The sequence below is a fragment of the Aricia agestis genome, chromosome 8 (assembly GCF_905147365.1).
Source record: "Aricia agestis chromosome 8, ilAriAges1.1, whole genome shotgun sequence".
NCBI lineage: Eukaryota > Metazoa > Arthropoda > Insecta > Lepidoptera > Lycaenidae > Aricia > Aricia agestis.
In genome coordinates, this window is record NC_056413.1 from 18,103,428 (window position 1) to 18,121,484 (window position 18,057).

Sequence of the window (18,057 nt, forward strand, 5' to 3'; positions counted from 1 at the left end):
TGGACTCAGTCAGTATGTCATATGATGCCATGATGACACAGTACGGCACAATACGGGCGCCGTGTTTGAGGTAATTATGTAATTGCACTATTGTGTTTAAAATTGGTGGCTGCGTGTGCGCATTTTATGTGTGTGCAAACTCTAGCTTCCTTGTGTACCGTTTTAATGGAAGTTGTTTTGTTTACAATAACAAAGTAACGGGTATTTAAGCGAAGTCTTATTGAAAATGACGTCTTACCATTATAAACCACGCAAACACTATCGAAAAGGACCTCTTACCTCTTATTATTCATTAGAATAAAGTTTTCAAACGTTCTTCGTAAAGCGTAAGTACATTTTATGCTGTCTTTCCTTCTGTGATATTCAAATTGCGATAGGCGCAGTCGTAGCTGAGACATTTAATTACTAGATGATGTATCGTGTAACAGAACTTAAATCATTATAACTTATAGCGTCCCTCTACGTCCACCTATAATAATCCGCGCGCGGGTTCCGAGAAATCGGGCTTTTTGAAAAATTGAGCAGCATTGAGCATAGCGTAAATCAAGGAAATAGAGTGGAAAGTGGAAATTTTTGCTATAAGAGACTTTCTGGCTTTAAAAAAAACAATATTAATGATGGTATTGATAGAATAATGTCAGTAATAAGTACGGTATGGACGTGTGGCCTGGTGCTGGTGTGAACTCTCCCACGTCGCAGCCATTGTGTGATGTCCTGGGGCTGAGGTTGGCCACGCATCACTGACTGCTGAGACATGCGCGTATGACTGTGTCTCATTACCATTATCATCATCTTCATCATCATAATGAATAAATATTCGAGATGATTTGTGGCTTTAACTTTTTCAGTTCTTAGGGGCTGTTTTACCACTTCCTGATAAGTGCTGGATAGGATATCCACAACTTATCTGACAGATACTTCATACTCTATCTGCCAGATAAGTTGTGGATAGCATTTTCGGCACTTATCAGGAAGTGATGAAGCAGGCCCTTAATGTCCTATTTGCATAGCATGTTCTACTTGATATTATCATTTTATTTCAGCCAACCTAGGTTGGCTGCGGTTAAAATGTTAGGAAGGTCGCGATGTTGATTTGAGTTTATTGATTTGATGGTATTGATTTGGGTAAATTAGAACAATTCAAAATTTAAGTAGACCTAAACTTAGCCTACGATCCATACAATACAATGATTAAGGAAGTCAACTAAACTCCACAAAAGTAATTAATTTGGAGTTTTTTTTTCATTTTTTTTTTATTAAATAAGGGGGCAAACGAGCAAACGGGTCACCTGATGGAAAGCAACTTCCGTCGCCCATGGACACTCGCAGCATCAGAAGAGCTGCAGGTGCGTTGCCGGCCTTTTAAGAGGGAACAGGGTAATAGGGGAAGGCAGGGATGGAAAGGGAACGGAATAAGGGAGGGTAGGGAAGGGAATAGGGTAGGGGATTGGGCCTACGGTAAACTCACTCACTCGGCGAAACACAGCGCAAGCGCTGTTTCACGCCGGTTTTCTGTGAGGACGTGGTATTTCTCCTGTCGAGCCGGCCCATTCATGCCGAAGCATGGCCTTGGCCATGGGATTAGCTAGATTATTATTGTTCATGTAATATAATAATAAGCTTTAAAATTTAACCACAAACATGAATACTTCAAGATATTTAGAAGTAAGCACATCATATTATTCTTTTTTTTACTTGTATAGATGTGAATTGTTATTTTTGACAATTTCTTTTCCATTCAGTTGCAATTATGCTTCATTTGTATTGACTAATTAGTGAGTATAGAAAGGATGCTAGAAAGTTATAGACGCGTAGATTATAGTTCGCTTTCATACTAAACGAAAGGATCATTCGAATCTTAGTTAAAACCCATTAAACGAAAACTTGATGGTCCATTAAAAAAAAACACTGTAGAGAAGGATAGTGGACTATTTGACACAAGATTTATTAAGGCAAATTGTACAGTTCCCGATGGATTTCTTTCGCACTCACATTTATCGTAGTTCATGTTTACATAATACATAATAATTAGCAAATATTTCTATCTCCACCTATCAGTTATCTCTGGCAACGTATTGAAAAACCTTCCTCCCAGGGCCAGTCTTTCTAATTAAAAGTGAATTGTATTAAGCTATTTAGTTCAAGGACTTTAGAATAGGGCCTACGCACTAGCTTGGTAAAGTGGCCCTACATTTAAGTACGGTGGCACAATACCATCTTTCACCGGGCGCTCAGAACGATTAGCCAACTGTAGCCAACACTAGTGGCAGAGGTGACCAACGTTTGGCGCAAAAAACTAGGCCACGGCGCCATTACTGAAACTGTCCTCCGATTAATTTTGCTTACGAAACTATAATTAGAATCTACAAGGTGTAACAAAACTAAGTGAACTTTACGAGTAGGGTATGTAAGTGTTCCTTGTAGAGAGTTCACTGTGAAAGTAGAAGTGCGGAAAGACCGAATTTTTATTCACTCTTGTATAGGGAAACTCGCTTGCCCATACAAAAGTGTAAACATTTTTTGGTCTTTCAGCGCTGCTACTTTCACAGTGAACTTTCTACAAGGAACACATACACACCCTAAAGTATTATCTCTTAGTTTTGTTACACTCTGTATAATGTCTACTTGTCGGTATGAGATTGCTTTGAAAATAGCAGTGTTTCTTATCGGATAATTTTAAACACCAACCGCGTCCGCTCTCTGAGACGATTATAATCATCAAGTTATTATATTATCTGTCAGACTCCTATTAAATTGAAGTTTAATCATCATTAAAAGTCTTTGAGTGCGGTAGATATCCTACTTATGAAGATACTTAATTGTATATAGACGTTTTAGTCATATCGTTTTGTTCTTGTCTTTCATGCCCCTTTTTTAACGTATCGAATATGAACGAAACACTTTACAAGTGAAAATTTAATATGTTTTTATTAGCAAGATGCAATATTTTGCAAAGCAAGAAAATATATTTATTTAGCATTTTCTCAGTATCATGATCATCCGTGCGCACTCATCCTCAAACATCCTGAATGTGATGTACATAATTAATAAGATCTAAAGATAGCACGAAGCACCGCTTGCGAGGTCTGATCATGCACAAGATTACACTAAAATCCTCATAACTGTTTGTAATTATGTCCGTCCATAATGCTAAATCTTCCTTATATGTCTATACGCGTAGTAAATTGGATGCACTCATAACTAATTAGAGAGATTTCGTCAGATTACTCACAAAATGTTGACGAGGTATGGTCATGTGCAATATTACTAAAACATTTTCTGCCATGTCATCATTTTAAGCGTAAGTCTTATTATGTTGAATATTCTGAAGCACCATTAGGTAAATTGATTTATAGACTTTCGGACCAATGTTATTAGGCTGGGTTATGTCAATGTTCGTCGAGACTTGTTGGCTGAAAATAGGATATTAGTTATTACACGTAATGCTTTCACACTAGACGGCAGCACCAGCATCTAAGACCGTAAACAAAAAGTGTTATTCGACGTTTGACAACGTTTATGTCAACATGACGTGCGCAACATGTCACAGTTTGGTCGGGTTATTTACAAAGACTTCTATTTAAACTGTTATTTATTGTATGTGCTATAGCACCCTCTGCTCTGATCATTGCATAATGTTCGGTATTCCCTAATCCCTATTATCCGGTATATTGAGATTGACTCATTGACACAATCCAACCAAAGTACGTAGATCCAAATGCCTATAATTTCTTTAATAGTACAAAATCTAGCTTTATATATACAATTACTCGTATTTGTGGTTTCGTCTGCTTACGCACAGAAGTTTGAGCGGCCTGGCGCGGGTGGCCTGGCGGGCCTGGGCATGCAATATTGTGCGGTGGAATGCGCATTTCCCCGCGTGTTGTAACGTCATGTAACATGGCGTAAGAACCGGCCATGTTGTCCTAGTACCGCCAACTTACGACCTTCCAACGACCTTGACGTCTATTTTAAATATTTTCGAAAATAATTAGGTAGCAAACATTATTTTCTACTACAAAATATGATGAAATTCTTTTGTATAAAATTATATTTTGCATACACAATTATTGTAAGTATAAAATATTATAAATGTTATGTAAGCAACATTGTAACCGTGTACTTAAATGGAAATTATTAATAAGGAAAAAATTAAACTAAATTAGTAGAAACTGGAGGCTAATTTTGTTTTGATAAGAAAAGTTTTCAAACGGGATCTTTAAATTTAAAGAGTCATCTTCCTTTCAGTGGTTAATTATGTACTTACATTCCTACCTTTTATTGCAAGTATAGCAGCTGAAGTTGTACAATAAAGTAATTAACAATATGTGACAATAAGTAATTGTTATTGCTAAACAATAAACAAATTGATGACAACAAGGTCTTAAGAAATATTATGTTCAGCAATTAGCTGTCTGACTTTTCTTTTATCAAATTAGTATACCTTTAAGGTGTTGTAAAATTAATTAACAATTGACAATAATTGCTATTAATTATTGTCACATATTTAAATTAAACTTTGATCTTGACACTTATTTTTACCTCGGTGCCAGTAGGTTAGAAAAATAATAGTCTCTGTAATGTTATTAAGTCTTATGTAAAACAAAGCTTCATAACAAGATGTGAGTGGAAGAAGTGTAAGTTATATGAAAAAACTTCCCGTTTTTTTGCTTAAAGGCCTTAGGACCGGAAAATTATTTGAAATAGAAAAAACTGTGGATTATATGTGCAGCCAGATATATTAGCTAGGTTATGAAGTAGATAAGTTACAAGTTTTATCTTATATCCTTAAACGAGCAATTCTTGTATATATCTATATTTATAATTGGAATCTCGGAATCGGCTCCAACGATTTTCATGAAATTTAGTATATAGGGGGTTTCGGGGGCGATAAATCGATCTAGCTAGGAATCATTTTTAGAAAATGTCATTTCATTCGTGTTTTATCGAATACCGAGTAAAGCTCGGTCAAATAGCTAGTGAAAATAATAAGGGAAAAAATGAGTTATTGTCCGTATGTTACGAAATGTTACTTGTTCGATTCTTCCACTCACGTCTTCTTTATTCATAAGTCATAACATATTTCTACATAATATTAAGCCATGAATAATAGTTCTCCAAAATTTACAACACTTTTTCCCGTTACCTAGCTGTAGATCAAATATCTGACTCACTATATGAACCGTTTGTCGTAATTAAACTTTGATTCTTGAACTTTGTTGGCATGTTTTGCTCAATATTATCAATTTGTACGATAAATTGCTGAAATTAAACTTCTTACAACCGAGGTCGGTGGCCTTTGATCGTTTGTCAATTTGCAAATAATATAATTTTTTTTCGAGTCGAAAGATTGATAGTACATAATACTATACTATTAAGCGTCTCCAATATTTTAAGTGCTACTTATGTTTATTAAACTGCTACTGCTTTGGTAAAACAAAGTAAATTAGAATAGAATTAGTATGGTAACATTACTTTTGTTCAAATAATGTTCAAATAAAAACGGTTCGTCTTGATATCATTAATGCCAGGTGCCTGAAGTTTTTTTAAAGAAGTTAATTATTTTAATAGTGTTCATTATTTAACATTTGAATCAGGAACCGGGCATAATCAATTTTTGAAGTTTTATTTTGACCAATCTGCGTTGTGGTAGGACATAATATAAAATATTATGTTACAATTTATTTACTGAATTAAAACTATAGTAAAACTATATTAAAGATTTAGAAGAGCCTACAGATCCTTCAACACCTTTACGTAAAAGTATTATAACACTGAAGCGCACCTCACAAATTAAGCGTATATGTACGCGTAGTAGAAAGGCGGTTACGTAACAGACGAAAAAGGAAGGCTGTAGCATTACCTGACCCACAAGTGTTACGGCCAAGCGACCCGGACTTGCAGCCTTAAAATTGTCCTTTCATCTAAAATTTTTTATAATTTGTTTCGGACAAAAACGGTGCAGGGCTTAAGAATGGCCTTAAGTTCGGAGCCTTAAATTGTAATAATAATAATAAATTAGCACAATATGATATTGTGCTAATTAGTAGTATATTGTCAATATCTATGTCAAAATTAATTACAAAGAGGACCTCCCTCTTCCTCTTCTCGACATGGCCCTTGTGACTCTTCCTACCCAAGGACCGCGCATTATTTCCATGCACTGTTAAGGCCCTGTATTCCCAGAAAAGGACGATATTCAAGATTTAAAAGTGACAGGAGACATAAAAATATAGTAATTTAAATTCTGAAAAAAATGGAATTTATATTCCATTACACAATATCATGAACTTCACTCGATAAAAAATATCCCAAAGTTACCTCTTCTTTTAACAAAATTGCCATACTTTGTCCAAATTATTTGGAATTTTCAGATAATTTTTGTACTGAATTTTTATATATTTGGCAGATAGAAATCATCTAGATATGAAATAAAAGCAGATATTAATTATTTTGTTATCTCAAAATAAAATAATTTTATTTTTTGTGTTTCGCAATCATAATCATGAAATAACTATGTTAAATATTTGTAATTAAACTAAATAATATAGTAAATATATTTAAAATATTATGTATAGAAAATTATACTAGTACCAAATTCAAAAAGTTGTCATTGGTATATCGATAGGAAGTTATATTAACCTTGCGAAACCCAGGGATTTCCAAAAACGTACTAAAATAGGCTCGTTTATAGCGTTTTAATAAAAATGTAAACATAATACATTAAGATTAAGGTTTAAGACTATAATCATTAGTTAACTATTTAAAATGGTAATAATATTACCATTTTAAATAGTTAATCATTATTCTTAAGAGGAGTCCATACCGCCCTTTTTTCCATACAAACGTTGTCCCCTGTTTCCTCCCTGGATAATGCTAGTAGAGTTATAATTTTTTTCCTGAATATCTACGGCCACTAATACAATGTCCCTATGTTTTCTTTTTTTCATAATTTAATACACAAGTTGTTAATGTTAAAAGACCCAAGACAATCACAAATATATCATCATTTGACCGTTTTATATAATACGAGCATTTGCCCGCGGCTTCGCTCGCGTTAAGAGGTATTATTATATACAAACTTTCATCCCCTATTTGAACCCCTTGGGGTTGGAATTTATTAAAATCCTTTCTTAGCGGATGCCTACGTCATAACATCTACCTGCATGCCAAATTTCAGCCCGATCCGTCCAGTGGTTTGGGCTGTGCGTTGATAGATCACTATGTCAATCAGTCAGTCAGTCACCTTTGAGTTTTATATATATAGATAATATTTTATTTATTGCTACGTTTAGGAATTTACGAGAAAATGTTTAAATTATAATAACGCGTTTGGAATGTTTGTTTCTTCTGTTAATCACTAATGATTTACCTACTCGTTCCTTAGGCCTGTTTATTTTGCGTCATCGATTATTTAATTTTAATATAGTTGATGCTTATTTTCCTAAATATTTTTTTTACTAGAATATCAGACAAGTCATCATTACACCAGCAAAGAAAATGCTTTTCACAGAATGTTGTATAAAAATATTAAGATAGAATTTGAACTCGTGACTACTGGCTTAATAGAACGGGAGCCGGGGTACTATAAGCAGACACATTGGTCGTCAAAAATGCCGAAAGTCTTTGAAAACAAAACTGAAGCACAGTGCCGTAAATAGCCTTTTTTGCGCCCTGTGCGAGCTTCTATATAACTGTACCTTTGTTTTTTAACCGACTTCCAAAAAGGAGGAGGTTATATGTTCGGCTGTGGAAACTTTTTTACTACATTGGGAAACATCTCTGGGGCGCAGCGGGAACTTATCCGGAGCAATTCGAAAAATAAGGATCTGTCCGGTCTGGGCATTCTTGCGCCCCCCAGAGTCTACGCCCTGTGCCTGGGCACCGGTGGCACCGCCCTATTTACGGCACTGCTGAACAAGTCAAATTGCAAGAACCCTTATAGCTACACATAATGACATACTAACACAAAAATTACTCACATAAATATAAACATGGGTATGAGCAGTTTTAGTATATTAAGGAGATTTTAGCATATTACAAATCCTAGCCCAATATAATGTGTGAGGCAATTGTTATATAAGCAGCACGGTGGACGGCGCGGTGTGGAAACACTGAACATTCAGGTCGTATGCTAAATACCTGAATTGTACAGGGTTAGGTGACACACCTGCCGAAAACTCGTCCTAGCACGAGTTGTCACTTTTCACAATTCTTCTCAACTATCGGGCAGTGTGATATTCGGCCGATCTAAATTTCGTCCCTAGCTGATTAATCAATCAATCATTTAAATATATTAACTTGCTAAGAATATCGTAGACACATCTACGTGACATCTCTGAACTCATAAAAATGTACACATACATTTTTATGAGTTCAGAGATGTCACTTAACATCTCGGCCTAGGCCTAAGCATTTTTCGGAAGGACTTTAGGTCCATTTAGGGACACATAATAATTCCATGTATCTGGTATGTAATGTTTCATCATCGGCATTTAAAATCTGGTCAGAGGTAAAATAGCTATGAATGAAACTTATACAGTAAACTCTACATATAACATATTATTATGTCATTACGTAGAAAACTACATGACGTTGTTTTTGTTTGGTTCTAAAATACGATAATTTTATTACGGTTTAAATTTGCGGTTTAGGCTGGCCGCATATACACGTTTTCGGTATTCGTTTTCCGAATTCCCTTACTTTGTTTGGAAATCCGAATACATGAAATCAGTAGAAAATACATTAACTGGCGCACGCGTTCACTTTTTCTGTATTGCAAGCTAGCCAGCCAGCGCGTTTGTGCGTGAAAAAAACGAGTGTGCGCACTGAGCTAGTGTCACAGAATTCCGAATACGAAAAACGAATTCGAAAATCGAATACGGTACGTGCGTGTGCGGCCAGCCTTATACTAAAATGAATTTCGGGGCATCAAAATTATACGCGGCATCTTGTGAAAAATAGTAATATATCTTTGCTATTTTCATACCATGTAGATAAATGTATGCCCAAATAGCACATTTTACGAATTAACGTAATAATTTATTTAATTTATACCTACATCATAGTTGGAGGTAACATTTTACAAGGTAAAGAAAAGAATGATGCAGCAGTTTTTCATAAACATACAGACATCACATTTATTATATTAGTATACGGAAACACTACAGCCCTGAGTATCCGGAACAGCGGGGCTGCGCAGGCGCAGAACAGGTCGGGCGAACTCGGTCAAGTTACACACGTTGTGTCACACCCGCGTTATGTACCCTATATTATATACTCGGCTTATATTTCGTTACCAATTATCATACACACCGATCGCCGATGAAAATGTATGGAATTGACATAAGCGTTCTATAATATGACGTTGACGTTCGACTCGTCCTATGTCAATTCCATACATTTTGATCGGCGATTCTATAACGAAGCGAAAACAAAAAAGTTTCGGCTAAATGGTCAGGATAATTTAACTAGAGGTTGTTGAATTAATTTTGCGAGAATCTTTTTATATATATAATACCTCCAACATAAATTTTGACCTGCACCTGCTTTTTTGCAAGGAATAGCCTATAAGGAAACACCACCCCGAGCCCTACCCACTAGAACTCGATGTTACTCCAGCAGCACCGACCTTGACAAAGCCAGAGGAATATCAAGATACCCCATTTTTAGCAGCGTTTCCACCAGAGATGTGTTGCGAGGAATATGTTTTTTTATGAAATAAGGGGGCAAACGTGCAAACGGGTCACCTGATGGAAAGCAACTTCCGTCGCCCATGGACACTCGCAGCATCAGAAGAGCTGCAGGTGCGTTGCCGGCCTTTTAAGAGGCAATAGGGTAATAGGGGAGTTTAGGGAAGGGAAGGGAATAGGGGAGGGTAGGGAAGGGAATAGGGTAGGGGATTGGGCCTCCGGTAAACTCACTCACTCGGTGAAACACAGCGCTAGCGCTGTTTCACACCGGTTTTCTGTGAGAACGTGGTATTTATCCGGTCGAGCCGGCCCATTCGTGCCGAAGCATGGCTCTCCCACGTATAAAGCTCGTTTTTGAGAACCAATAGAATAGATTCATTGACGTGACCTCGCTCAGTGCGGCAATGCTATTGGATCTTAAAAACGCATTCCTCGCAACACATCTCTGGTGGAAACGCAGCCTAACGCAGAAACTCATTTATCCCTCTAAAATCACAAAATCGTTCCTTGAAGAAACTTTGGCATATCCTTTCCTGAGACACATTGAGAAAATTCTAGCAAATGGGTGATATGCTTATTGAAAAGTGCATATCAGTTTTAGGCTGCGTTCCCACCAGAGATGTGTTGCGAGCAATGTGTTTTTAGGATCCAATAGCATCGCCGCGCTTAGCGATGTCATGGCAAGGTCACGTCAATAAAGCGATTCTATTGGTTCTATAAAACACATTCCTCGCAACACATCTCTGGTGGAAACGCAGCCTTATTGAGCTTTGTACGAGAAGTGAAACACAGATGAACACACTTCACCCTCAATATTAGTCAAGTAACAGACCGACAAATACACTTCTCCATTAATATTAGTATGGATTAGAAAGGCATTGAGTTAGCTGTTAGGGTGAACCTTGTCACGATGCCCCCTGACCGTCCATTATTGTAATCATGCAAATTGACCTTATCAACATAATAGTTTCTGCGTAAATGTTACAGTAATTAAGTCCACCAAACTTGACATTCGCGCTTTTGATTGACATAATTGGAATTTACTTGACACTTGAAATAAATATTATTTGAAGTACCTTAAAACAACACTTTGCAAAGTGCTTTGCAAATTAACTTTTGTTCATGTATAAGTAAAAATTAAAATATTTTCTGAGAAAACTACATCTCTATAGGGAGTTACCTATTTTTGCACAGTTAATCTATACATATAAATAAAATTGGAGTGTCTGTTTGTGATATTAAAATAACCGTTTTTTACTACATGCATATGAATATTTAGACGGTACTTACACCAAAATAACAATTTTTAGAATTTTTGTCTGTCTGTATGTCTGTCTGTTTGTTCCGGCTAATCTCCGATATGGCTGGACCGATTTAGACGGGACTTTTATTGGCAGATAGCTGATGTAATAAGGAGTAATTTAGGCTACTTTTTAACTGACTTCCAAAAAGGAGGAGGACATTTTTTTACTTTTTTATTTTTTACCTATGTATTTTACATTTTGTTGACGCGGACGAAGTCGCGGGCAACAGCTAGTGTATTATAATAATAAAATCGTAAAGTCAAAGTCAAACATTTTTATTCAGAATAAGTTTTTTTTAAACATTTTCCGAACGTTGATGCTACGGGGGCCCACTACCGGTAGAAAAGTCAATTCTGTACATTGATTATTTTTGAAAAAAATTACTTGGGGCGTGATCTATTATGCTAACGTGGACAAAGTCGCGAGCAACAGCTAGTTTATTTATAAAACTTTACATAATATTGAATTACATTTAAATCTCGCTAAACTAATTGTTTGACGGCGAAGTGAAGTGTGCGGCTTCCGAAACGAGATGACAAGAAATTATATGTATCAATCGATTTACTTATCTAAATAGCGGCGCTGCCGCGGGGCTATAGTTTGCACAGTATTCATATAAATATACAATTATCGCTTGTGATCTTGTCGTGTAGCGGCCAAACCGCTCAATCGCGCGGACACATATAAATCGTAAGGCGCGAATTCGCAGTGTAAGCCCGAAATCTTGTACTATTTGTGTTGTACTTGTCGCGAAGAATGCTTTATATTGCTTTACATTTTTATAAATTAGCTTTCAAAGGCGGAAATAGATAATGTAAATTTTAGATTAGTTCAATATAATATTATGAACCGAAGATTTCCCGCGCCATTTCCGGAAGCCGGAAAACCCTTTGGAATTAGTTGCACCTTGACTCAGTTTGGATTATACATAATGTAGGTATATAATACACTCATAATATACATAATTTAGTCGTTAAGCACTTAAGTAGGTATGTACCACCATTACTTTACTTCAAGGAGACATTTAATAGGAAACGTTACCGATATAAATTACCCATATTGGTATTATCATGGTAACCAAAAGATTTCGAAACTTTAATTGCCCATAGAAATAAGTTAAAGAAAATCGCGACATAATTTAACCCTTCAATTTCAAAAAAGCAACAAAATGTAAAAAAAAAACTTTTGAGTTTTTCATTAACATACTAAATCACAGTGGAGAGCCGGACATTTGTTTCGGAATAAAATTGCAGCTAAATCGGTTCAGCGGTTCGGGCGTGAAAAGGTACAGCCACACTTTGGCATTTATAATATTGGTATGGATTGACATGTTTTTTTTAATAACCGACTCAAAAAAGGAGAAGGTTTCTCAACTCGATATAATATGTATTTTATTTTAGTTTTTAAATATTCATACAAGTCGAGGGAAGGATTATATTAAGAAATAAGTAATACAAGCTTCACTAGGTCATATTCTAAGGGCCTGTTTCACCACTTTCTGATAAAGTGCCTAATAGGCTATTCACAACTTTTTTGACAGATTCTCCATACTTGATCTGTCAAGTTAATTGGTGGATAGCCTTATCAGGAAGTGGCAAAACAGGCCCTAAGTGTTATAATTATTATCATTATATTTGACCGTTTGTAGTAATTGATCCCTAGAGTCTAGACTCTAGACCGTTGACGGACCTACGTCATTTGGTTGGGTTATGTCAATTTAATATTAGTCGTGATTTGACGGCTAGGTTTGACGTAACGCGGCCAAAATATGTAGGTCCGCCATCTGCCTAGCCCGTAGGAAACGACTGATCTGATAGTATATCGGTTCCATTAGTGCGTGCGCGTTGATGTCATTTGTATGTGATCATTAGTTATCCTCGCATTGTTATTTCTATGAATATTTATTAATAGTAAATAATAATTATGCATTTTAATAGCAAGTATGCAAAATAAAAAAAATATAGTTTTTATACTAGAAAAACAAATATTGTGATTTTTTCATATTATAGGGATATTATTTCAAATATTTTATTTGAAGTTCACATGAATTAAATAGCTGTAGTGCAATCGATGGCATAATTTACAAGTACATACTATACAAATATTTAATCACATCGAAAATGCTCTGGCTGACATTAAAAAAACTCGATTATAATAATTGATTGAGCTATTTTAATATTCATTATAATTCATTCCACATTTAAATAAATTAAGAAATAAAATAAAAATCTTTCATAATAATGTAATATATAAATAATTATTATGTAACCCGAGGATATGCCTGTCTGTTTGTTACTTTTTTACGTTCAAATACGGCAATATCTTATAATACTATAATCAATACTTCACGACAATAATAATAACAAAGACTTTGCCCCACCGTCGTATGCGGCAGAAGCGAGTACAGGAGTCCTACATTTTCCGGGGCAGAAAGTATCCTACTTATGTTGTCCCGAGACTCAAAACTATCTCCATGACGAAATTTCAGCAAAATCGGTTTAGTGGTTTTTTTTTTAATAACGAGCAGACGGGTCACCTGATGGAAAGCAACTTCCGTCGCCCATAGACACTCGCAGCATCAGAAGAGCTGCAGGTGCGCTGCCGGCCTTTTAATAGGGAATAGGGAAATATGAGAGGGTAGGGAAGGGAAGGGAATAGGGGAGGGTATGGAAGGGAATAGGGTAGGGGATTGGGCCTCCGGTAAACTCACTCACTCGGCGAAACACAGCGCAAGCGCTGTTTCACGCCGGTTTTCTGTGAGGACGTGGTATTTCTCCGGTCAAGCCGGCTCATTTGTGCCGAAGCATGGCTCTCCCACGTACAAAACCACGTACACGGTTTGGGCGTGAAGATGTAACATACAGACAGACAGATACAAATTCGCATTTAGAATATTAGTAAAGTAAGGGCGAAGCCAAACGAGCGTAATTTGTGAGTTGTGAGTCGCAGAATTTCGGTTCGGCAGAATTCTGCTGCATTCAGTTTCATACAAAAGTCCTGTTTGATTCGCACGAGCGTAATTTTGTGAGTCATGATTTGTATGAAAAGATAAATACGCGGCAGAAATTCTGCGTCTCACGACTTCACCCTAAGTATGAATATATTGTATATATTCATATAACTATATTTATAATAGTTCATCTACCTTTACATTTTAACTTGATTTGGTTTGATTCAGATGTAATTGATGACAGGCCCATTAATATTTCCTTATGTCAGTAGAATATGGATGAGTATAGATATCGTTAACATTCTTAAGGACTGTTTCACCACTTCCTGATAAGTGCCGCCACCTATCTATCCCCCACTTAACTTGACAGATAGATTATGGAGAATCTGTCAAATAAGTTGCGGATAGCCTATCCGGCTTTTTGTCGGGAAGTGGTGACACAGGCCCTTAATAAACTATAATATCAGTGGATATCGCGACTATGCTCTATATTTTCCTAACAAAATATGATAAATAAACACACACAAATATTCTAAAACCTTTCCTAAAACATCTTAGTCGGATAAAATCCATACCAGTATTGTAACTTAGACGACATCCTCAACTCTGTAGCAAAATTCGTTATCGCACGTGAACCGTACATTTTTGCAGAATAAAAAGTATCCTATGTCCTCAAAGGTTTGGGCGTGAAGAATAATAGACAGCCAGACAGATGGACACACTTTTACATTTACATTTTTTTGTGGATGTGAAGGATGTGAATATTACGAGTATATGGATGCGAACGCTTACCACAGATTCGGTTTGGATAAAAATTCTGTTTTTCGAATAATAGTACGAATTTTGGCGCAAAAAAGTTACAGCAACAGATGACTGTTTTGTGTAAAATTACTAGACATATTAATCCATCGAACCTGCACCAAATCTGTGCAGTCTTTGAGCCACTAGGCCACGGGCGCCACTTTACATAATGGCGTTTGCATATTTCGATGGCGGGCTCTTTATAGTTACGTCATCTTGCGAAATTTAGTTTCTTTATTTTATTTCTGTAACTTTATATTCAAATTCGTAGAAATAACAGTTGTGTGAAATTAAACAAATTATTAAAAGTTTTTTATGTTTCAAAGGCCTATTATGGTTATTGTAATTAAAATAAGCACTGTATCCAAATTATTAATCAGAAATTGAAAAAGAACGATTTGATTTTTCAAAATATTTTTATCGTGGTTTATTACAATCCCCGCGTTCCAGATGACGTTAGAAACGCTCACGCTCAAGACCATAGTTTTTCCCGTTCCACTAGCTTGTGAGCGTCAATGATACAAACCCAAGTGGAACGGATTATGGATCGTTTTGAGCGTTTTGGGAAAAGTTTAAAAAAGAACTAAGTATATTTTTTTTATACATAGGTACATTGAACCGAACTTAGATATTACGATTCTTTTCTTCAAGTCGTAAATAAAAGTAATTTTATTGTTTATAGTTACATTTATTTTACAAATAAAATACATAACATTATATTTGTTTCGTTTTTAGTATTACATTTTTTTTACTTAAGTACTCATATTTTAATATAGTTAAACTTGTATTATATTTGAGTTTTCACATTGAATCATATTTTAATAACATAACCACATGTACTTTGAATATTGACTATTGTCACAATATACATATAAACTTTAGGTAACAATACCGCTTAATGCTTAGTCAAGTACGAGTAAGTCAACAGGTATAGGAAAGATGAAAATTAGTATTAATTATTATATTTTGTAAGAAATCATTTGACCTTTCATTTAAAACAATTTATTATTTTAAATGAAAGGTCAAATTATTTTCCAATCAAAATATTTCATTAAATGTTATTCAATTTATTTGATTAAAATATTATTTGTAATGAAATAATATAAAGTTTTTTTGTCTCTACTCTCTCCTGAAAACTTTCCGAACATGGCTTTCGCGATATAGTTACGTTAAAATTTAAAAAAAAACTAGAACGCCCACTTTGACCCATCTTCGTCGAGGGTCGTTTTGAGCGAAAATGATGACGTCATGAGTGACGTCATAGCCGCGATCAAAACGACCCCGGCCGCCAAAGGGAACGGCAGAAGGGGACGTTTTGAGCGTTTTGGTCAAAATTAACGTCATCTGGAACGCAGCCTATAAGTAAAATAAATATGGTAGGTACGTATTTTTTTATCTGGTAGTTTCTTTTGATAAAATTTAAATCGGTATGGGTAAAAAATATATATAAGAGTAGGGAAACTAAACATAATTTTATTTAACCTTACATTCAGTAATGTAGTGAAAGGTCTACCAACTCTGTATGAAATTATTGTAGGCATCATTAATTTTATTCTAGTATCAACATTCTATGTATATATGTATAATGCCAACGATGTTAAATTTTGCATTGGGATTTAATATTTATATTTAAAGCACATAATATTCCAAAAGATGAAATTGTTATACCAACAAATTAGTGTTTGCCAACAGAACAAAATTGTGTTTAGTAACTAGGGACACAATATTTTATAAAATATTTTCTCATTCTGATATACCAAATTCTCGTACTATTTTGTAAAAAAAAAAAAACAAATTGGCTGCGCCTATTTTAATGTAATTTTTGTGTTTCATATTTTGCTACGTCTAAAAATATAGCCAACCATTTTTTTAATAAACTATTTATAATATTTTATCATGGCAGACGATGCATGCCGCGATGCCTAAATGATGTAATAAAGTACTTACTTTTAAGGGCCCACAAAGCCTTCTCCTGGAGCCCGTGCACGTAGGCGTTCATCTCCCCGCGGCAGGGGCCGCCAACGGAGCCCCGCAGCTGCGGCCACTGCGCGGCCAGCAGGCTCCCGTCCAGCACGCGGAGCATCATCTCCAGGCCCACTTCCGTCACGTTGGAGACCACCTCCGGGGCCCTCACCAGGTCCCGAGGTTTCGCGGTGGTCCGGTCGGACTTCGTGGTCTTCACGATGTGCTGGACGTTGTGCGCGCGCGGCGTGGTCGGGGTGGTCTCCGGATCACTGTCATCTTTATGTTCAGCAAAGCTAAGACCATCGGCGTCGGAAAACAAATCGAAGGAGTCCTGGCGCTCCGGGCGCTCCGCCCGGGAGCCGGTCAAGTCGGAAATCCCCTCGTCGAAGCCTCCCTTAGCGGAGGCGTGTTTGATATTCTGGAAGGCGTCGATTAAGGCGCTTCGGAATTTCTCCTCGCGGTTGGTGGCGTTCGGTTCGGCGGCGGCGAGCGCCAGGCACAGCAGGATCGGAGCGAACATGGTCACTGGCTCATGGCGCGGCGGTCCGCGGGCGACTGACATAACACGTACTTTCACTATCCGGCGCCCGCGCGGGCCTGATTAGCCAATTGTTTAATGCCATCTCGCCTGGACAATTGAATTAGGGTGTCTAGAGCGGGTTTACAGGAAGCGGCTGAAAGTACGAGTGAATGCTGAAAATATTTTTCAAAACTTGCTGTAAAAAATTAAGTTAGGTTGGATTTAAGTTAAATGAAAGGATAATGGAATTTCGTCAAGATACTAAAATAATTTTTTTAAGTTAATAGCACCATCGAAATTCCAAATCCCCAATTAATCGAATCATAAAAGTTAACGAACGTTAGAATTAGATAGGCTATGGAGAAGGACAGAAGTACATTACTAGGAATTGCTCAGATTACGATAATCTCTACCAACTCATAGCCGACGCACAAATTCCGAAAAGAGTTTCGTAAGTAATTTCAAAACTGGCATTTACTAGGTATGTTTTGGTCACGATGACGCAGCAGTTTACATCATTTACATACACACATACACACTCAAACTCACACACACACACACAGCCTCCGTCCTGACCTCGATACTTTCTTTAAACATCGAGTGACAAAAACGTACTCGTATGAACTATGTACAGAACCCATTGTGATATTCCAAGAGTGTTCCCATAAACTTTTTATTGCGATCATATCTCCCATTCTCAGACATTAAGCTTTCGCCCGACTACAACGCATTGAGTAGTGGAAATAAAAAAAAAAAAGGATTTTTTTTTCATTGGTCATTCTTCCACAGTGCGTCTTTCGCGCGACTTTCTGCCAGGCACGGTGC

The 18,057-nt window shown here is 36.4% G+C and overlaps 1 protein-coding gene across 1 annotated transcript in view; it reads right to left on the minus strand.

Annotated features, from left to right (window-relative positions):
* LOC121729734 (O-acyltransferase like protein-like) overlaps positions 1 to 17,254 on the minus strand; it is a 53,913-nt gene extending 36,659 nt beyond the window's left edge. The window contains exon 1 of the mRNA XM_042118342.1: positions 16,695 to 17,254. Within this exon, the coding sequence (XP_041974276.1) occupies positions 16,695 to 17,232 (538 nt within the window). The 5' untranslated portion in view covers positions 17,233 to 17,254. The remainder of the gene's footprint in view (positions 1 to 16,694) is intronic.
* Between the last annotated feature and the right edge of the window lie 803 nt (positions 17,255 to 18,057).